Source organism: Gorilla gorilla, chromosome 18 (assembly GCF_029281585.2).
Source record: "Gorilla gorilla gorilla isolate KB3781 chromosome 18, NHGRI_mGorGor1-v2.1_pri, whole genome shotgun sequence".
Taxonomy (NCBI): Eukaryota; Metazoa; Chordata; class Mammalia; order Primates; family Hominidae; genus Gorilla; species Gorilla gorilla.
In genome coordinates, this window is record NC_073242.2 from 86010743 (window position 1) to 86033124 (window position 22382).

The 22382-nt window shown below is 53.2% G+C and overlaps 1 protein-coding gene across 6 annotated transcripts in view; it reads left to right on the top strand.

Annotated features, from left to right (window-relative positions):
• The window catches only part of SLC12A3 (solute carrier family 12 member 3), a 50350-nt gene that overhangs the window by 14441 nt on the left and 13527 nt on the right, over nt 1-22382 (top strand). For 3 of the 6 annotated variants that reach the window (XM_019012769.4, XM_019012770.4, XM_063700218.1), the window contains 13 exons: nt 117-224; nt 705-828; nt 2967-3068; nt 4610-4765; nt 5827-5926; nt 6926-7037; nt 7514-7654; nt 8493-8599; nt 10375-10457; nt 12199-12276; nt 13052-13153; nt 14590-14701; nt 19605-19691. In XM_019012769.4, coding sequence (XP_018868314.4) covers nt 117-224; nt 705-828; nt 2967-3068; nt 4610-4765; nt 5827-5926; nt 6926-7037; nt 7514-7654; nt 8493-8599; nt 10375-10457; nt 12199-12276; nt 13052-13153; nt 14590-14701; nt 19605-19691 — 1412 coding nt within the window. The other 3 variants (XM_019012772.4, XM_019012773.4, XM_019012774.4) reach the window with 2 other exon arrangements.

Genomic DNA, 22382 nt, shown 5'->3' on the forward strand with positions numbered 1-22382 from the left:
GACTCAGGTGGAGGCTCAGGACCCAGCCCCTGCCCGCAGTAGGGAATGAGGTGCCACAGATGGGAGCTCCTGGCTCAGCCCCCACCGTGGAGTCCCTGAGCCCCAAATCCCCACAGACCATGAGCATGGTGTCAGGCTTCGCGCCCCTGATCACGGCTGGCATCTTCGGGGCCACCCTCTCCTCCGCCCTGGCCTGCCTTGTCTCTGCTGCCAAAGTCTTCCAGGTGAGGCTGCAGAAAGGGGTCGAGATGACAGAGGGTGGGGAGCCTGGGCTAGAGGCACAATAGGGCGGGTCCCTGGGTGACTGCTACAAACACCTGAGGGTGTCATTAGACCGGGGTCTCTAGCCAGAAAGGAAAAGGAGCTATCAGCAAACTCTTGAAGGAAGCAGCCCCCTCCGACTTGACAAACACCTGCAGTCCCCACCCCAAACTCCCACCTGTGCCACCTGCATCCTGTCCGCAACTCCACCATTCAAGCTCTACCCGAAGCCATCCACCCCCCAGTCATGCTCTTTTACTGTCTTTATGGTAGGGTGGGGAGGGTGGAGGGGGTGAGCATCCCTGTTTAATAGAAACAGACACCAGGACCCAGGTTGGGGAGGTCACGGAGGGCACCGAGCCAGGGCTGGAGCTCAGGTGGCCCCAGGAAAGGGGAAGTGGCAGGTCCCAGCCCAGGGGTGAGTGCGGCATCTGGTGCTGCAGTGCCTTTGCGAGGACCAGCTGTATCCACTGATCGGCTTCTTCGGCAAAGGCTACGGCAAGAACAAGGAGCCCGTGCGTGGCTACCTGCTGGCCTACGCCATCGCCGTGGCCTTCATCATCATCGGTAAGGCTCTGCCAGGGCTCACAGGGCCTGGCCTCCTGTTCCCCTGGCCGGCCATGAGGGTCTTGGGGGCCGGGCTCTTCTCCTGCCTCCTCATCTCCCCGCCGGGCCTGACAGTTAGTGGGCACTAAGAGGCTAAGTCTTGAGGGGTGAGGCCCCACCTGGGAGGAGACATCGGGGGGCCATGTGATCCTTCCCCTTCCCACCTCCAGGCAGGGTGGCTCCCAAACCATGTCAGGCAGCAGAGCCTTCTGCTTTGTTAGAAGAGAACTTACCTGTTCCCCCGGTCTGCGTTCACGTGTCCTGGCAGCTAGCATCCCCCTCCCCAGGCCTAAACGAACCCCAGAACACCTTTGGAGCATGGGACAAGCTGACTGGTCCCTCCTTGGGATGGGATACCAATGGCTGGTCAGTATCCTCATAGGAATATAAACTAGACAAACCTAGTTCCTCAGGCCTAGGGCTTCTAGACTTCTTGGGCTTCAAGGTGGTAGATGTCTTAAGAGAAAAGAGCCCAGCTAATCGGTTCATTAGATCAACTTCCTATCCAGGCTTTGCCATGTGCCAGCTGTGTGACCTTAGACAAGGTACTTCACCTCTCTGAGCCTCATTTTTCTCATCTGCAGAATGGGAGCAATAGTGCCTAACAGGTGTGTCTCAGATGGGCAGGAAGAGACCACCTGTGCAGGAAGACCTACATGCATTCATATATGCACACGCACTCATATGTGCACACATATTCACATGTGCACATGCCCGATACTTGCCTAATTTACTTAGCCATGGAGGCAGAACTTGCGAGGAGAGAGGTGGCCACACCAAGCACGGGCAGTGGCCATGCTGCAACATGATGTCCCCTGGCCCCTGCTCCCTATGCAGGAGTGGGATGGGGGTAGACTACTGGCCAGCCTCCCTGGGCTCATGGGCACCCTCCTGCCAACAGTGAATCCATGCCGTTCAGGCTGGTATCACAGTCCATGAGATTTGCCCTGATAGCCTAGTCACTATTACCCAAGGTAAGCTTTTCAGACACCAGGCACTACTGGATCCTGGACCACATGAAGAGGTGGCAGGGATGGAAAAGTCTGGTCAGACTTGATGTTCCCCGGCCCCGTCTCTGCTTCCTGCTCACCGGGGCCCAGAAACACATTTCCCTGCAATATACCCTGATGCAGATTCGATGTCCTTTCATCTGGGGGGGTCTGACTTGACTTCAGACTGAGGACCATGATCTCAGATGCTCCGGGCAAGGTTCTTAGGTGATTACATGAAATCATGGACAGAGGACCTGGCACATTGGTGCACGTCGTGTTTTGGGATCCCCAGAAGCAGGCCCCGAGACAAGGATTCATATGTAAAAGTTTATCTGGGGTGCTGGGGGCAGTAGCAGGGGAGGGGAACAGGGAGACAGGGAAGAGGAAGCAGTTCTTGGGTGGGTTACCACTGGGGTACCAGTGGGGTGGAGCTGTGTTACGGCCTTAGGTGTCCTGGGCCACATTGCAAAATGTATTTCTGGCCAGGCACAATGGCTCACGCCTGTAATCCCAGCACTTTAGGAGGCTGAGGCAGGCGGATCATTTGAGGTCAGGAGTTTGAGACCAGCCTGGCCAACATGGTGAAACCATGTTTCTACTAAAAATACAAAAATTAGCTGGGCGTGGTGGTGCATGCCTGTAATCCAAGCTACTAGGGAGGCTGAGGCAGGAGAATTGCTTGAGCCCAGGAAGCAGAGGTTGCAGTGAGCCGAGATCACGCCACTGCACTCCAGCCTGGGTGACAGAGCGAGACTCCATCTCAAAAAAAAAAAAAAAAAAGTATTTCTTGCTGTCATTTGTGGTCAAAACAGTGTGACAGCCACTACCCTTGGTCATCCCATAGCCTGATGGGGTCTACTCTCACACTGACCCCCACTGTCTTAAAAGCTGGGCACTTACAGTTTATAAGACACCATCCCTTTGAGCTTCACAAAAGGATGGACCCATCTCACAGATGAGGTGGACCCATTTCACAGATGAGAAGGTTGAGACTGACTGAGCCTTGGTGGCCTGTCTGGGGTGCCCCACCCTGGGAAGGAGGGTGCCAAGCCAGTCCTTGGCAGAGTTGCCCAACAGGCTGTCCTCTCTCTCCCTGGGTCCCCGAAGCTGAGCTCAACACCATAGCCCCCATCATTTCCAACTTCTTCCTCTGCTCCTATGCCCTCATCAACTTCAGCTGCTTCCACGCCTCCATCACCAACTCGCCTGGTAAGCAAACCCTTCACCCACCTCAGGAGGAGGCACCCAGGGGGCAGGGGGAACTGGGGCATGGGGTGGGAGTGGGAGGCATGGGTGGAGGTTGGCAGCCCAAGGTCACCTCTCAATTTAAAACCATTGAAAGGGAACATTAATATAATAATAGCGGCTCTCGGCTGGGCTCAGTGGCTCATGCCTGTAATCCTAGCATTTTTGGGAGGCGGAGGTGGGCGGATCACTTGAGGTCAGGAGTTTGTGACCAGCCTGGCCAACATGGTGAAACCCTGTCTCTACAAAAATACAAAAATTAGCCAGATGTGGTAGCGGTCACCTGTAATCCAAGCTATTCGGGAGGCTGAGGAAGGAGAATCACTTGAATGGGAAAGGGGAGGTTACAGTGAGCAGAGATCGCGCCATTGCACTCCAGCCTGGGTGACAGAGCAAGACTCTGTCTCAAATAATAGTAATAATAATAATGATAATAATAATAGTGGCTCTCCTTTCTCACGCACTGACAGTGTGCACTTTACATGGATTCATACATTGTTTACCATCTGTAGGGGTTTTCCAGTCTTTTCCTTCCCCAGTTTTACAGGAATCAGGAGCCTGGTTCTTCAGAGAAAGAGAATTGCCCAAAGTCACAGCTAGGGCTGTCACAGACAGTGCTGCAGGTTGCACACTGCATAACTCTAGGAGGCACCATTCATATCATAGATTTCATACATTTGCATGTTTATGATGGAAAACTTCTGGCAGATGGCAATAAAGAGTCTTGAGGAAGACTTTTTCTTTTTTTTTTTTTTGAGACGGAGTCTGGCTCTGTTGCCCAGGCTGGAGTGCAGTTGCACGATCTCGGCTCACTGCAAGCTCCACCTCCCGGGTTCATGCCATTCTCCCGCCTCAGCCTCCCCAGTAGCTGGGATTACAGGCGCCCACCATCACGCCCAGCTAATTTTTTGTATTTTTAGTAGAGACGGGGTTTCAGCGTGTTAGCCAGGATGGTCTTGATCTCCTGACCTCATGATCCGCCCGCCTCAGCCTCCCAAAGTGCTGGGATTACAGCTGTGCCTGGCTGAGGAAGACTTTTTCTAACCAGCTCCAAATTGCCGTTGTCTTTTACTTGGCCACCTTTTACATAGACCCCAATGTGTATGATGGCCCTGGAGTTGCACCATGAGGCAGCTGTCACTAGTGGCAGCCCTGGCCTGGCCTGCTGGTGGGGAGCCAGGCAGAATCATGTCCTTCCCCCTCCATCTCACCCCCTTGGCACCATGGGAGCTGGTGCTGTTGCTGACATGGGATGTCCTGTGGCTGTATTTGGCCAGAGCTGGATGCTCCTGGTGAAATGCCAGCCAAAGCAGGCATGTGATTTGCCCCAGAGCCTGTAGACCCGGCCCAGGAGGCAGGGTGGGTGGTGCTTATGGCTGGTGGGTACAGGCTGGGACCCCGGCTCTGGGCACTGCTGGCATTACTGCCAGGCCCTGCCCAGCAGCTCTGGCCTAGAAAGAGGCTCGACTGCCAGGCATGCCCACTGACTGGTGCCCTCGGCCCAGGGTGGAGACCTTCATTCCAATACTACAACAAGTGGGCAGCGCTGTTTGGGGCTATCATCTCCGTGGTCATCATGTTCCTCCTCACCTGGTGGGCGGCCCTCATCGCCATTGGCGTGGTGCTCTTCCTCCTGCTCTATGTCATCTACAAGAAGCCAGGTGCGCATCTCAGCTGCGGGGCCTCGGCCCTCCTCCCCCAGGGTAGCCATGCAGGCGGCCCTGCCCTCCGCCCCAGTTGGAGGGCCCTGAGTCAGGCTCTGTGCTGTCCAGGGCCCCTCTCCGCCCCTCCCCTTTATCCCTCCCGATGTGGCAAGAAACCCCAGGGGATGTCCCCACTCAGGGCCTATGCCTCGACCTCTAAGCCACCCCTGGGCACCCAGGACCCTGGAATCCCCTGTCCGAAGGACCCTGAGTGAGCTTCCAGGGCCTGCTTCAGCCTCTTCCCTAGGGCTGTCCCCCAAGAGGGGCCAGCAGGCTGCTGTGCACACCTAGGCCTCAGAGGTGGCTGAGGGCTGGTTGTGTGGATGGCAGGCAGACAAAAGCTTGGACTCCGGGCAAGGTCTCTACTTGGCTGCAGGCAGGGACCCTGGGGTGGCAGCGACCTGAGGGCAGGAAACAGGACTCTAAGAAAGCCTGGGATTCTAAGTGTCAACCTGGGCTTCTAGGCCATTGCAAAGGTTTGGCAAGGCAGGAGGATATCGTGTGGAGCTTGATGTGTAACTTTTTTGGTGGGGGACTGGGGTGCAGTGTCTCATTCTGTCACCCAGGCTGGAGTGCAGCAGCATAATCTCGGCTCACTGCAACCTCCACCTCCCAGGTTCAAGCAATTCTCCTGCCTCAGCCTCCCAAGTAGCTGGGATTACAGGTGCATGCTACCATACCTGGCTAACTTTTGTATTTTTAGTAGAGACAGGGTTTCACCATGTTGGCCAGGCTGGTCTTGAACTCCTGACCTCAGGTGATTCGCCTGCCTCGGCCTCCCAAAGTGCTAGGATTACAGGTGTGAGCCACCACGCCTGGCCTTGATGTGTAACTTTTCAACGTGCAGCCACACAGTCCGCAGGCCTCCACCTTGCAGGCTGCCCATCCCAGGTGGCCCTGCTCCCACAGGTGCCCGGTGCCTAGAGAAGGCCGACATTGCCTCTGTCCCTCCACGTGTCTGGTTTCTTCTAGTGATTCCTAACTCTGCTCTCACCCCCGCTGCTCCCTTGCTCTCCCAGAGGTAAATTGGGGCTCCTCGGTACAGGCTGGCTCCTACAACCTGGCCCTCAGCTACTCGGTGGGCCTCAATGAGGTGGAAGACCACATCAAGAACTACCGGTGAGCAGAGCTGCTGGGACCCACCTGGGACCCCAGGGCCAGTGATGGCTCCACCCTGGGAGTTTCCAAGCCTAGACCTGTCACCTGACCCAGGCAGACCCAGGGTGTGTGCAGCCTCCACTCAGAGAGGGAACAGACATGGAGGAGCCACCCAGCCACCACAAGACAGGGGTGGACATATCCCGATGGGGACCAAGCAAGTCAAGGGGCCTCTCCATGTCTCGGTTTCCACAGTGGAAACGTGCTTTGTTGTTGAGGTGATTGTTGCTGCAGCTCCCATCACAGTATCGCCGGAGCCAGTGGTGACGAACCTCCCCTGGGTACCCTTCAAAGCTCATTCCCCTCTTTGTAGAGGAGGTTTATGCACCTGCCATCCTCTTCCCACCAGATCCTAATAATTATTGGCAATATCTATTTATGTCATGCTTACTATGAGCCAGGTGCTTGCAAAGTGCCTTACACAGCCTTACAAGAACCGGCTGAGGTCCAGGAAATTACTAACCCAGTCCCAAGAACACTGAGGCACAGAGAGGTTAAGTAACTGGCCCCAGGTCACACAGCTGGCGAGTGGCCGATTAAGTCTGGCTCCCGTTGACTCAGGTCATGGCCCTTGACCACTGCCCTCTGCTACCTCTTGACGCAGAGGCTGAGTCACCTTCCCGGGTAGCTGATGAGTTTGTAAGTGACAGGTTTCCTCACTCCCAGGCTTTGTTCTTTCCCCCACCGTGCTGGGCTAGGCAGGGCAGGGGACATGCATGGGGGGTAGCATTTTGTGGCCTGAGCAGGAAGGACCAGGGAGACTAGTGTGGAGGTCGCCAAAAGAGCAGGAAGGGCCCCAAAAGTCACCCTGGATTTATAGGTGGGAAGCCGAGGCCCCAAGCATGTAGGGTCATGCTGGTGGCCACACCACCATTCAGGGAGCCTGGGAGGTGCCTTTCGCACCCAGACCCCCGTGGGCTCTCTCCTGATGGCTCCTGCCCTTTTCCCTTCCCTCCTCAGCCCCCAGTGCCTGGTGCTCACGGGGCCCCCCAACTTCCGCCCGGCCCTGGTGGACTTTGTGGGCACCTTCACCCGGAACCTCAGCCTGATGATCTGTGGTCACGTGCTCATCGTGAGTGGCCCCTGGAGGGGCACAGGGGATCAGGCATGGTGGCTCATGCCTGTAAACCCAGCACTCTGGGGAGCCAAGACAGGTGGATCACCAGAGGTCAGGAGTTTGAGACCAGCCTGGCCAACACAGCTCCTGGGGGAGTCGCCTGGGTGTGATGTCCACCCACAGAGTGGGGGCCGAGGGGATGCGGAGCAAGGGGCACCCAGCCAGGCACCCCCCATGGACCCCATTCTCTCCCCTTCCTGGCCCCTCTTGCTGGTTTCTCCCCCAGCTGCCCTGCCTCTTTTCTGCCCCCTCCCTCTCCCTTCCTCCCCGCTTTCTCCCCCACTCCTTGTGTTTCCCTTATCTGGGCAAAAGAAAAGGGCACCGTGGGTGCTGCCAAGCCCCTGGGGCAGCCTCCAGGGCAGGAGAGGGGTTGAATCTCAGGCTGGAGGGTGAAGGCAGCTGGTGATGTCCCCTGCCCCTCCCACCCACAGGGACCCCACAAGCAGAGGATGCCTGAGCTCCAGCTCATCACCAATGGGCACACCAAATGGCTGAACAAGAGGAAGATCAAGGCCTTCTACTCGGATGTCATTGCCGAGGACCTCCGCAGAGGCGTCCAGATCCTCATGCAGGTGCCATGGACTGGGGGCTCCCCTACAGGACTTACGGCTTGGTGGCACAACCTGGAAGGCAGAAAGTCTTGGCAGCCCCTTTGCTTAAGCCCCTTTTGCTGCAGAAGGAGCCCCAACTTTTTTTTTTTTTTGAGACTTGTTTTGCTCGTCACCCAGGCTGGAGTGCAATGGTGTGATGTCAGCTCACTGCAATAACCTCCGCCTCTCGGGTTCAAGCGATTCTCCTGCCTCAGCCTCCTGAGTAACTGGGATTACAGGCACCCACCACCACACTCGGCTAGTTTTTTTGTGTTTTTAGTAGAGACGGGGTTTCACCATGTTGGCCAGGCTGGTCTCTAACTCCTGACCTCAGGTGATCCACCTATCTCGGCCCCCCAGAGTGCTCGGTTTACAGGCATGAGCCACCATGCCTGGCCAGAGCCCCAACTTTCTTATGTCTCCAGATGTGCTGGTTCTGGGCACTTTCTCAGAATGCCCAGGACCTGGGAAACTGACTTGGAAGCCTGTGGGGGCTGGTGTCACCTTGGCTAATTCTAACTCTTGGGGGCACTGGGAGGGATGTAGGGTGTTGGTGACCAAGCGAGAACTAGAATCGAGGATTCTGGAAATCAGATATTTCCTCCCATCAGTCATCTTTCTCCCAATAAAGTTTTGTTTTGTGCAAAACAAAAATTTTTAAGATTTTATATATATACATATATATATATATATATATTTTTTTTTTTTTTTTTTGAGAATCAGCACATCTGGAGACATCAGAAAGTTGGGGCTCTGGCCAGGTGGATCACCAACTCTGCCCCTCTGATGGGTTCCCCATCTCACCCCTATCCCCTGGCAGGCCGCAGGTCTCGGGAGAATGAAGCCCAACATTCTGGTGGTCGGGTTCAAGAAGAACTGGCAGTCGGCTCACCCGGCCACAGTGGAAGACTACATTGGCATCCTCCAGTGAGTCAGGGGAGAGGAAGGGGCTTGGGGTCTGTTAATTTGGGCCCATTGGGCCTTGAGAAGTGGAAAAGAAGTAGTGGGTGCTTAAAAAGTTGAGTCCTGCTGGGCAAAGTGGCTGGCATCTGTAGTCCCAGCTACTTGGGAGGCTGAGGCAGGAAGCTCACTTGAGCCCAGGAGTTGAAGGCTGCAGCGAGCAAAGATTGCACTGCTGCACTCCAGCCTAGGTGAAAGAGCAAGACCCCATCTCTGAAAAAGAAGTTGAGTCCATTTTCTCAAAGCTAAAGAAGAAACACGCTGAGGCTGAAGATGCCCGTCTCTGACCTGTGAGTCATGGACACCAAAGCCAGCTGGGGCCAGGCAGGTAGCACCATGAGTGAAGTGGGCCAGGCATGGGGTGATAGGGAGCAGTGGAGACTGTGGCAACCCAGAGAGAGTGGCTCCTACTTGGCTCGTGTCCATTCAGAATGGGCTCTAGTGCCCGTGCAGAAATGTGGGCCCAATGTTGCCAGATCTTTTAATTTTTTTTTTCTTTTTTTTTTTTTGAGACGGAGTCTCACACTGTTGCCCAGGCTGGAGTGCAGTGGCGCGATCTCGGCTCACTGCAAGCTCTGCCTCCCGGGTTCACGCCATTCTCCTGCCTCAGCCTCCTGAGTAGCCGGGACTACAGGCGCCCGCCACCACGCCTGGCTAATTTTTTGTATTTTTAGTAGAGACGGGGTTTCACCGTGTTAGCCAGGATGGTCTCGATCTCCTGACCTCGTGATCCGCCCGCCTCAGCCTCCCAAAGTGCTGGGATTACAGGCGTGAGCCACCGTGCCCGGCTGCCAGATCTTTTAATTTTTCAGAGTAACTGCAAATGTGAGTTTTTAGGTGAGAACCTCATGCCTCCCTGTGGGCTCCAGAAGGTGCACAGGGAACCAGCTCAAGAGCTCTGAGGCAGTGCCCCTGAACAGGGAAGTGAAACCAGGCCCTGAGGACGGAACTCCCTGGGGACTTCAGGGCTGACTCCAAACTCTTCATCAGTGCTTGCTGTGTGAGGTCCAGAGATGCCTCCCTCAGTGGCTTTTCTGTGTTGATGTTGTTGTGTGAGGTATCACTGAACAACATGAGGCTGAGGATTGGGGCCCTGAGACCTGCTTCCAGGTATGCTGTTAACCAGCTGGAGGACTCAGAGCCATGTTGGCCAGGCTGGTCTCAAACTCCTGACCTCAGGTGATCTGCCTGCCTTGACCTCCCAAAGTGCTGGGATTACAGGCGTGAACCACTGTGCCCGGCCTCCAGACATCTTTATAGACAGCCTATTGCAGGAGTAAAGCTCCTCTCATGAGCATGTCTGTCCTTTGGTCCACAGTCTCAGCCATGTGATTCTAATCCCACCTGCTCACTCCCTTAGCTGTGTGACCATGGGCAAGTTACTCTCCAGAACTCAGTTTTTGCATCCATAGAATGGAGGGAATAATTACCATCCCCACCTCCATGGGCAGAGCTGAGTTGTGGGGGATTATCCAAATGTATCAGGAGGACAGGGCTGACTTGGTTCCCCTGAGTACCGGATCTGCAGGATCCACAGTGCCACAGACTGTAGAGCTGGAGGAGTCCCGGGGTACTCTCCAATTCTGCCTGTACAGGATACAGATGGGGAAACTGAGGCCCAGAGAACAGAAAGGGCATGGCAGGAGGCAGAGCCAACTCTAGACATCTGGTCTCCTGGGTGCCAGGTCACCTCCCCAGTGGGAGCTGGGGGAGAAGCTGGACCTCACCTCCTCTCTTTCCAGTGATGCCTTTGATTTCAACTATGGCGTGTGTGTCATGAGGATGCGGGAGGGACTCAACGTGTCCAAGATGATGCAGGTGCACAGTGAGTACATGCCCCACCCACTCCCAGAAAGTTCTAGAACACATTTTTTGTTTTTAAATGGCAGAGGGAAAAATGAGTAAGAAATAAAAGGTTACAGACTCATAGAAAGTCGCCTCTTAATGGTCCCTTAGAGCCCGTCAGTTTTCCCAGAAAGAGAAAGCAACGCATTCAAGGTCATGCTTCCCAGTTGGGGCACAGCCAGGACTGGAACTCAGGGTTCCCCAAATCACAATTGGGTCGGGGCAAAAGGATCTAATATAGGCCGGACATGGTGGCTCACGCCTGTAATCCCAGCGCTTTGGGAGGCCAAGGCAGGTGGATCACCTGAGGTCAAGAGTTCAAGACCAGCCTGGCCAACATGGTGAAACCCTGTCGCTACTAAAAATACAAAAATTAGCTGGGTGTAAGGGTGGTGCACACCTATAATCCCAGCTACTTGGGAGGCTGAGGCAGGAGAATCACTTGAACCCAGGATGTGGATGTTGCAGTGAGCCAAGATCGCGCCATTGCACTCCAGCCTGGGTGACAAGAGCAAGACTCCATCTCAAAAAAAAAAAAAAAAAAAAAAGATGTAATAGAAAACCAGGAAAGAGGGGAGAGGAAAATGCCTGCAGGAAGATGCCAGAATATGAAAATACATAATGACCATGGGAACCGGGCATTTTGGTCCACTGAGTAGGGATGTGTTTTGCATTTTAAAGTCATATATGTCTGCAGACTCTGAATTAGAAATATTTAGAAAGGATGGGTGTGGTGGCTCGTGTCTGTAATCCCAGCACTTTGGGAGGCTGAGGCAGGTGGATCGCTTGAGTCTAGGAGTTCAACACCAGCCTGGGTAACATAGCAAGACCCCATCTCTACTAAAACAAAAAATTAACCAGGTGTGGTGGCACGTGTCTGGAGTCTCAGCTACTTGGGAAGCTGAGGTGGGAGGATTGCTTGAGGCCAGGAGTTTGAGGCTGCAGTGAGCCGTGATTGCACCACTGCACTCCAGCCTGGGTGACAGAGCAAGACCCTGTCTCAAAAAAAAAAAGGAAATATCTAGAGGTGTGAAAGCAATAACGTGTATGGCAACAAATGAGAGGCAGTGCTGGAGAGACTGGGAGCTTGGAGTCCACGTCTCTTGCAGCCAGGGGCTGGGTCCATTCCTTTGTGCCATTGCTGAGGGCATGTCTGGCACACGGCAGCTGGTCAATAACTATTTATGCCACCAATATTTACAGAGCAGTAACTCCACTCCTGACCAACGCTGCTCTCGGTGCTGGGGTTACAGGCACACCAAAAGCCAAAAAGCCTCTGCTCTTGAGAAGCTGACACTCCAGAGGGAAAAGCAGACACTTGCCAGTGGACCCATAAGTTATTTCAGATTGTGAGAGTGTCTGGAGAAAACGGGTGCAGGGCGTAGTGGCCAGGGAAGGCCTCCCTCAGGAGGGGGCCTTTTGCTGAGGAGGCCAGGGCTAGGGGAAGTATGTTCCAGCTCAGGGCGCACCCACCGCCACGGCCCAAGGTGGGGATGAACGTGGCCTGTTTGAGGGTCAAGAGGAGGCCAGGCGCGACTGGAATGTGAGGAGCCAGGCAGGAGGCAGGTCAGAGGGAGGCCAAGGCCAGGTGCAGTGGGGCCGTGGAGGCCAGGCAGGGCGTCAGGACTTTCTTCCTAGCATTAAGGGAGCCCTGTCAAGGAGGAACCCACGGTGCCCTCAGACAAGGAGAGCTTGTAACAAAGCTGCCTTTTCTTTTGCAGTTAACCCCGTGTTTGACCCAGCGGAGGACGGGAAGGAAGCCAGCGCCAGAGGTGCCAGGCCATCAGTCTCTGGCGCTTGTCAGTGTTCCCACTCAGAGCTCAGGGCACTGTCGCCCTGTGGGGCGGCTAGGGGTGGGCCACTTGGGAACTTGGTCGAGGACAGGTGGTTTTTTCTTGTGACAGTGGTGCCTGAGTAACTGGAGTTGGGAACTGGAGGGGCTTGGCCGTGTCAAAGATTGCCAGCAGCCAGGCGCAGTGGCTCGTGCCTATAGGCTGAGGCGGGAGTTCCAGGCTGCAGTGAGCTGTGACCGCACCACTACATTGCCAGCCTGGGTGACAGAGTGAGACCCTGTCTCAAAAAAAGAAAAAATATTGCCAGGAGGTGGAGAATTCAGGGTCACGGCATCATGGGGACCCACCTAGCAGGCTCTGGGGCCCTTGTCCCACCCCTGCCAAGGCCCCTCTAGCCATGCAGGGTGGGGTGGGATTTTCCTTCGTCCTCTCCCACCATCACTCCGGGAGAAAGGGGGCCTGAAGTGCAGGCGGGAGGGCTGCTGTGGGCATTTGTGAAGGGTGCAGGGGGTGTTTAAGGGAATGGAGAGTGCACTTCCCTATCTACCCAGAGGGCTCTGGGACTGCCCCCAACCCCAGTACTTACCAGAATCCCGGGAGAGAGAAGCTGAAAGCAGGGCAGGGGCACATCACAGCACTGAGCGTCCTGGGCCCCGGTTCCTGTTCCACCTGCCAGAGAACCCGTGTTCAACATCAGAAGGGGCGTTGGTGGGGCCCTGGGCCAGGCCTGCCCGGATGCGTGGCAGCTGGCTCTGCTCTGACCCGCCCCCACCTCCTGCAGTGGACCCCAAGGCCCTGGTGCAGGAGGAGCAGGCCACCACCATCTTCCAGTCGGAGCAGGGCAAGAAGACCATAGACATCTACTGGCTTTTTGACGATGGAGGTCAGTGACCCCCTTGGATCAGCCCTCCTGCCCGGCGGGGGAGGGGTGGTGGTGGTCTTCCTTCCTTCTCCTTCCTGGCCTGCTCTCAAAGGGGACAGGGGCTCCTGGGCCCACCAGTGAGCTCAGGGGAGCCCGGAGGGACCCCTCTGTCTGGCCTCTAGTTTTTTGGTTATAAAATGGGAAGCTTTGAGAGAAGAGCTGAAGTCGCCATGACATGGAAACTTCTGACTGGATGGCCCTTAGGGGCACAGGCAGGTGATATAAATGGGGAGATGGGCGGTGCCCAGGAAAGCTGGAGGAATATTTTTCACTTCACAATGAAATATAACCTTTCCCATTAAAAAAAAAAAAAGTGACTTTCAGCTTTATTGCTCCTACCTTTGATAGAGTCACAGATAGAAAGAAAATGTCTTCGCTCCAAAGGAATGAGTCCTATTAATAACTGCCGAAATAGGCTGAGCACTTACTACCTGCCTGACAGGGAATTCCCTACCTAATGCCGTCCCCAGGTAGGAGCTGTCATGATTAACTCCACTTTATAAATAAGGAAAATGAGGCACAGAGGATTACAAGGTGATATGTGACAGCTGGCCCTTGGTCTTGTGTGTGGAGAGACAACAGAGAGGGATGAGGGCTCCCACACACTGGTCAAATATTCACTCTTCAAGAACTGCCAATGACCTCGATTTTTATGTGAAACTCCTCAATTATTAAATGACTTTTGTTTTTTATTATTCTTTTTGAGACGGAGTCTCGCTTTGTCGTCCAGGCTGAAGTGCAGTGGCATGATGTCGGCTCACTGCAACCTCTGCCTCCTGGGTTCAAGCGATTCTCCTGCCTCAGCCTCCTGAGTAGCTGGGACTACAGGCGGCTGCCACCACGCCCAGCTAATTTTTGTATTTTTATTTATTTATTTATTTATTTATTGAGATGGAGTCTCACTCTGTTGCCCAGGCTGGAGTGCAATGGTGTGATCTCGGCTCACTGCAACCTCTGCCTCCTGGGCTCAAGTGATTCTCCTGCCTCAGCCTCCTGAGTAGCTGGGATTACAGGCGTGCACCATCAGGCCCAGCTAATTTTTTGTGTTATTAGTAGAGATAGGGTTTTACCATGTTGGCCAGGTTGGTCTTGAACTCCTGACCTCAGGTGATCCACCTGCCTTGGCCTCCCATAGTGCTGGGATTATAGGCATGAGCCATGGTGCCCGGCCGCCAGCTTGTTTATTTAAATATGCTGCACAAGCACAAATAAACCCTACCCCACAGAGCACCGTGTGCGACTTGGGTTCAGTCAGGCATGTTCATTATACATATGGGTCGACTGGGGTCCAGCAAGGAGAGGAAGGGGTTTGCTAATGGCAGAGCGGGGCAGGAACCCACATAGTGCTCTGTCCTGAGTGTATTTTTGTCATGACTCACGGGGACTCTCCTTGCCAGGCCTCACCCTCCTCATTCCCTATCTCCTTGGACGCAAGAAGAGGTGGAGCAAATGCAAGATCCGTGTGTTCGTAGGCGGCCAGATTAACAGGATGGACCAGGAGAGAAAGGCGTAAGTGTGGAGGGCTGGCCCGGGGGTGACTGCAGGGACCAGTGCCATCTTAGCTCCACCCAAGGCTGTCCCCTACCCCGGATCCTCTACCACCACCCCCAGGTGGGCTCTGAGATTGTCCCAAAGCCCAGGGCCAGCTCTCTCCAGGCCATGGCAGTGGGCAGGAGCAGGAGCAGGAGCAGGTTTCTCTCCATTCCAGAAGTTGTTCTTGTTTCCTGCCCCCTTCAATAAATGCAGATGCCCTAGGCTTTGCTACGACAGGGAGGGGAGTTAGGTTGTAAAGTCACAAATCTCTGGGTTTGGATAACAAGAAGCATAAAAATAAGAAAGAAAAGGAATCCATTTTTTAAATTTAAAGTTAAAAAAAGACAAGAAAAATTGAAAAAAAAAAAGATAAAAAAGAAAAAGAAAAAACAAATCTCCTCCAGGAGGAACCTGTATGAAATGAAGGATGGGCTGGGCCAAGGCAGCTGGATCAAGGAGTCCAGGAGTTCGAGACCAACCTGGGTGACATGGCAAAATCCTGTCTCTATGTTTTAAATTTTTATATATTTTAATTTTTTTTTTTTTTGAGATGGATTCTCGCTCTGTCACCCAGGCTAGAGTGCAGTGACGCAATCTCGGCTCATTGCAACCTCCACCCCCTGGGTTCAAGCAATTCTCCTGCCTCAGCCTCCCTAGTAACCAGGATTAGAGGCGTGCGCTACCATGCCCAGATAGTTTTTTTGTATTTTTAGTAGAGATGGGGTTTCGCCATGTTGGCTAGGCTGGTCTCGAACTCCTGACCTCAAGTGATCCACCCACCTCAGCCTCCCAAAGTGCTGGGATTACAGGTGTGAGCCACTGCCCCCAGCCAATATTTTAAATTTTTATATAAATATTTTATATATATTTAAAAATTTATATATAACTTTTTGAAAAAAGGAAATGAAGGCTGGAGAACACACCTCCTCCTGAGAAATGAAGTAGGGGCTAGAATCCTTTAGGGCATCAGTCCCCAACCTTTTTGGCACCAGGGACTGGTTTCGTGGAAGACAATTTTTCCACAGGCTTGGGGGAGAGTGGTGGTTTTGGGATTGTTCAAGCTCATTACATTTATTGTGCCCTTTATTTCTATTATGATTACATGGTAACATATAATTTAAAAATGATACAACTCACCATAATGTAGAATCAGTGGGAGCCCCGAGCTTGTTTTCCTGCAACTAGATGGTTCCATTTGGGAGTGATGGGAGACAGTGACAGATCATCAGGAGGGTTCATGGCCCTCTAGGATCCTGCAAGAGGGTTCGTGGCCCTCTAAGAGTCTAATGCCACTGCTGATCTGACAGGAGGCAGAGGTCAGATGGTAATGAAAGCGATGAGGAGCGGCTGTAAATGCAGATGAAGCTGCGTTCACTGCCATGCACCTGGTTCCTAACAGGCCATGGCTGGTACCTGTTGGCAGCCCCGGGGGTCAGGGGCCCCTGCTTTAAGGCAGTGTCTCCAATGCATGGGATGCAGACTCTGGGTGAGACAAGAGGTGACTTTAGTGGCCAGGGGTTGAGGCAGCAAATACCACTGAGTCTTTTGGTGAGAAGTGCCTTTTAATTCTCCTCCAATTCTGGGGCTGATTCTGCAGAAAGTCCTGGTTTAGCCTTGGCCTGTCCTTCCCTTTGGTAACCTGTTCTTGTCTCCCTGAGCAAGAGGAGTGGGCTGGACGCATGGGCTTGGCAGGCAATGGCATCTGGCCAGAACTTAGTGACCCTGGTTTATCGACATGGGTTTTACTGGACACCTCTCCCTGGCAAGAGGTGCTGGTTTTCTGTTTAAAATTGTGATGTTGGCTGGGCACAGTGGCTCTGCCTATAAATCTTGGCACTCTGGCAGCAGGCCAAGGCAGGGGATTGCTTGAGGCCAAGGGTTTGAGACCAGGCTGGGCAACTTAGTGAGAGCCCGTCTCTACCAAAAAACTTAAAAAAAAATTAACTGTGAATGGTGGCATGTGCCTGTAGTACTAGCTACTTGAGGCTGAGGCAGGAGGATCACTGAGCCCAGATCAAGGCTGCAGTGAGCTATGATTGCACCACTGCACTCTAGCCTGGGTGAAAGAACAGACACTATCTCTATTTTTTAAATAATAATAAAGATAAAATTTAAACAAATAAATAAAATAATGATATAAAATTTCCCTTTGAAATGTATCTAAGTTTGGTCCAGGCGTGGTGGCTTATGCTTGCAATCTCAGCACTTTGGGAGACCAAGGTGGGTGAATCAGCTGAGGTCAGGAGCTCAAAACCAGCCTGACCAATATGGTGAAACCCCACCTCTACTAAAAATACAAAAATTAGCTTGGCATGGTGGCATGTGCCTGCAGTCCCAACTACTCAGGAGGCTGAGACAGGAGGATTACTTGAACCTGGGAGGCGAAGGTTGCAGTGAGCCGAGATTGTGCCGCTGTACTCCAGCCTGGGCAACAGAGCAAGACTCCATCTCAAAAAAAAAAAGTATCTAATTCAGAATGTGAGTTGGTTTAAACAGAAAAGGAAGTAAATAGTAAGGCAGGTGGCACACAAGTATGGAGTTGACAGGTGTCGGCAGGTGGAATTGGGCAGCTGCTGCTTTGAGCAAGTTCAGGTGAGGTGGGAGGTGGTAGGCTGGAGGTTGGCTGGAGGATACAGACAGATGAGGCAGTTTGCCCAAAGTCATCCAATTAATTGGCCAAAAAGAAGAACCCCTGCCCGGTCTCTAGTGCCCTTTGCAAGTATCTTGGCTGTGATGCCCCAGGTTCAGAGTAGGAGGGGATCCCCCGGCCTACACCACCCGGTCCTATGCCAGGATGGCCTCCCGTGCTCCATTCTCTATCACCCGCAGTGTGAGTTAAGGAAACCCAGCAATCCTATCACTTTGTCCTCACCCCCACTAAGAACTTTCTCCTGGGAAAGCCCCTTTTCAGCAATGCTAAGGAAAGTGTTGCTTGGGAAAAGCAGCATCTGCCTTCTCTGTGATCTCCAAAAAGTAAATAAGATATGAGATTGTTCTGCAGTCTCTGCTTCCTGTCCTGGCTCTGAATGGAAGCTGGGTTCAGTAGGTTTGGTATAGCTCAAGGCTATGGAAGCCTGGGCTAACAGCATGTCCTTGGTGGGAAGGTTAGGTAACCCTTCTCTGCCTGCCTCTGTCCCTTGGTGGGCCACATCCTCTGCTCTCTACATAATCCTGGGGCAGGTCTATGCTGCCCTTGCCTAGGCACTGCCCAAGCCTGCCAGCCTCCGGTTCTACTGCACACCAAGACAAATCTGCCCATGGCTCTGCTTTCAAAATTTCACTCCCCAAGATCAGGGACCAGCAGCGGCTTGCCTGCTGGGTCCCAGCCTGGTCCTCCAGACTTGTTTCCCATTTCTTCCTCTCTCCCAGCACACTCCGTGCATCCCAGCCAGCTCCTCACTGCCCTGTTCCACCCCCCTGCACCCCGATGCCTTCCCTCCTTTTGACTGTTCCCCACCAACCAGTCCAGTGGTCCCTAACCAGGCTGGCACATCAGAATCACCTGGGGCATTACCAAAACCATGTCCTTCCCAGGGGTTCTGACTCAATGGTGGGCAAGGGGGTCAGGGGGAGGGCCCAGGCAGGTGTATTTTTTTGTTGGTTTGATTTGGTTTGATTTGGTTTGGTTTTTTTGAGATGGAGTCTTGCTCTGTCACCCAGGCTGGAGTGCAGTCGGCTCACTGCAAGCTCCACCTCCCAGGTTCACGCCGTTTTCCTGCCTCAGCCTCCCGAGTAGCTGGGACTACAGGCACCTGCCACCACGGCCGGCTAATTTTTTGTATTTTTAGTAGAGACGGGGTTTCACTGTGTTAGTCAGGATGGTCTTGATCTCCTGACCTCGTGATCCACCCGCCTCGGCCTCTCAAAGTGCCGGGATTACAGGCATGAGCCACTGCGCCCGGCCAGGTGTATTGTTTTGAAGGCTTCTTGGGTAATGTCAGTGTAGACCCTCCCCTACCCCACCCGCTTTGGCCTGTAACAATCTTACCCCTCTTTCACCATCCAGCCAGACCGCCACCTCTGTGAAGTCTTCCCTGACTGCTACAAACCACAGTAGGCTTCTCCTTCCCTGTTAGATGCAAAGTCAGTGCCATCTGTCTTGCTACTCCTGGTTCTGTACCTACTTTCTTGTGGGTTATCTTCGCTTCCTCAGCCGCTCTAGAATTTCCTTTATTCAACTTTCCTATTCCTTAGACCTTTGCTACTCAAAGTGTTGTCTGTGGACCAGCAGCATTGCATCCCCTGGGAGTGTGTTAGAAATGCAGAATCCCAGGCCTCACCCCAGACCAGCCGAATCAGAATCAGCGTGGTAACAAGATCCTCAGCAGATGCGTAGACATGTGAAAATTTGGGGTGCGCTAGTACAGAGATGGCCACCAGATACTTGGGAAAGTCTGATCAATTACTTTTCCGTTTCACTTGTCGTCATCTAACCCATTTTACGGGTATTCGTTTCCTGTCTGCCCCTACCCCCATGTTCTACAAGGGCAGGCTTTGATCTATTTTCCTCACTGCTATGTAGTCAGTAGGTGCTCAGTGAAAATTAGTTGAATGAATAAATACATTTTTAAAACTCTCAGGCTGGGCATGGTGGCTCCAACCTATAATGCCAGCACTTTGGGAGGCCGAGGCAGGAGGATCACCCGAGGCCAACATGGCGAAACCCTGTCTCTACTAAAAATACAAAAATTAGCCAAGCGTGGTGGCACACATCTGTAATCCCAACTACTTGGGAGGCTGGGGCATGAGAATCGCTTGAACCTGGGAGGCAGAGGTTGCAGTGAATCGAGATTGCACCACTGCACTCCAGCCTGGGAGACAGAGCAAGACGCTGTCTCAAGAAAAAGTAATAACAATAAACCCTCCATGTGTCCTCCAGGATCATTTCTCTGCTGAGCAAGTTCCGACTGGGATTCCATGAAGTCCACATCCTCCCTGACATCAACCAGAACCCTCGGGCTGAGCAGTAAGTTCTGTTTTGGGGCTTCCAGGCAGAAGGGCCAACTGTGTGTCTGGAGACCCCCTCCGCCGGCTGCCCCCTTTTTCCTTGGTAAACTAGGAGCAAGGGTCTCTCCTCCAAGCCCTTCCTAGATGTGTCAGAGGGCACAACTTCTGCAGTGGCTGTGGCCGGGGCCTGTCCCCTCCCTGGGGCTGAGGGGACCACAGGGCAAGGCGGCTGCAGCCCCTGACATTGTGTTAACACATTGGTGCTGGGAGAGGGGAAAAGGTGAGTGACCTGGGCAACAACTTCCTTCCTCCTTCCACGCAAGCGCAAGAGCACAGATTTTAAGCAAACCCCTGTGTGAATTTGTAGCAGTGACCAATGGCAGGTTCAGCAGGGACTGTTTGCTTTCCAAATGGTATAACTTCGTCTTCTTCAAATAAGACATTTACAAACAGGATTTGTATTTTGTCAATCAGTGTGCGTGAGGTTTTCCAGGACTGTCTCCTCACTAAGGTATGTTTCCTCCTGACCTCCTAGCCCTAACTTTTCTCTTACGTCTCCCAGCCATAAGGATGTCCCCCATCTGGACAGGGAAGGAAATCAAGACAAGCAGAAAGGAGCTGTGTAATAGTGATGCATACATTGGCTCCAACCATTTGTTAGGAGCTGTGCTTGGTGCTGCAGAGGCAGAGATGAGGAATCTGCAGCCCCGTCCTCCAAGCATGGCTGCAGGCTGGTGAAAGCCAAGGGCAGTTGCAATGCTGCAGAGACAGATCAGGGTGCCAAGGAGAGTAGGATTGTCTCTATTGGTGGAAAAGCAAAGCCTTGCGAAAGGCTGGCCTTGATGATCAAAAAGAGATCAGGGAGATCTTCCAGGAAGAAGAGACAGCAGGAGCAACATACAGACCCCATCTAGCATCTGATTTTTATTTATTTATTTATTTATTTATTTATTTATTTATTTATTTATGAGATAGAGTCTTGCTCTGTCACCCAGGCTGGAGTGCAGTGGCGCAATCCCAGCTCACTGCAACCTCTGCCTCCCAGGTTCGAGCAATTCTCCTGCCTCAGCCTCCCAAGTAGCTGGGATTATAGGAGCACACCACTGTGCCCGGCTAAATTTGGTATTTTTAGTAGAGATGGGGTTTCACCATGTTGGCCAGGCTGGTCTCAAACTCCTGACCTCAGGTGACCCACCTGCCTTGGCCTCCCAAAGTGCTGAGATTACAGGCATGAGCCACTGTGCCCAGCCTAGCATCTTATTTTAAAAATCCCCTCCATTGACCTTTCATCTGCCTCCAGCTCCTGGACCATTTCTCTCCTCCTTGGCACAGCCAGACTCCAAGATGTTTGCACTCTTTGTCGATCCCTCCTCCCTTCCCCTAATCCTCCCGCTCCCAACCCACTGCCCCCGCTGTCTGTCTGAGACCACTCTTGCCAGCATCATCAGTGACCTCCACATTGCCACACCCACAGAGTCCTCTCTCTCTACCTTTCAGCTGCACTTGACAGTGATCCTTCTTGAGACCGTTCCTTCTTTTGGCTTCCAAGACACCCCTTCCACTGGTTTCCTCCTGCATCAGGGGCCCTTCCTCCAGTTCCTCTGCTGGTTCTTCCTCCTTGACCTCACTTGCCCTTGCTGGCATCCTTGGGGTTTGGCCCTGACCCTTTTCCCTTCTCTCCATTTACTCTGTCCCAGGTGAGCTCATCCATCCTTGTGGCTTCAGATAGCATCATCTGAATGCCAATCAGCCCTACATCTCTCTCTCTCTCTTTTTTTTTTTTTTTTTTTTTTTTGAGACAGTCTCACTCCATCACCCAGGTTGGAGTACAGTGGTACCATCTCAGCTCACTGCAACCTCCACATCCCGGGTTCAAGTGAGTCTCCTGCCTCAGCCCTCTGAGTAGCTGGGATTACAGGTGTGTGCCACCACACCCAGCTAATTTTTGTATTTTTAGTAGAGACAGCACTTCGTCAGGTTGGCCAGGCTGGTCTCGAACTTCTGACCTCAGGTGATCTGCCCGCCTCGGACTCCCAAAGTGCTGGTATTACAGGCGTGAGCCACTGTGCCCGGCCCCAGCCCTAAATCTCTGTCTTTAATGATGTGAGTCACATCGCATAGAAGAGCCCCCAGCAGCTTCTGGTCTCACTTGGGGCAGATAAGGAAGCCCTGCCCGACTGGGCCCTCTCTGCCTGCCTGTCCTCACCTCCTCCCACCCTTCCCTGCACTCACCTTGCTCCAGCACACAGGATCCTTCACTGCTCCTCATATGAGCCAAACACGCTCTGCCTCAGGGCTTCTGCACGTTCAGTTCTGTTCGCTTCTGCACCCCGTGTCCCGTGCATGGCTGGTTTTGCAAGGACAGACTTCCTTCAGGTCCCAGAAGGGCCTTCCCCACCCATTATTCTCTGTCCCAGTACTTGGTTGTCCCTTCATAAGCTTCCACTTCATACTTATTTGCTACTTGCTTATCACCGTGGCTCTGTGAGGACTGGGGACACAATCTGATTTGTTCACTGTTGTGTAGCACAGAGCCTGGTACAGAATCATGCTCTGTAAATACCTGCTGGATGGTCGGGTGGGTCACAGGTCAGTGGTTGTGGGCAACTTGTGAAAGTTCAGTTGGATGCCAGACCCAGCCAGCAGAGCTGAATTCAACATGGAAGCCACTTTGTAAATGGCAGTGTCCGACGGGTTTCAGCCTGAAAAT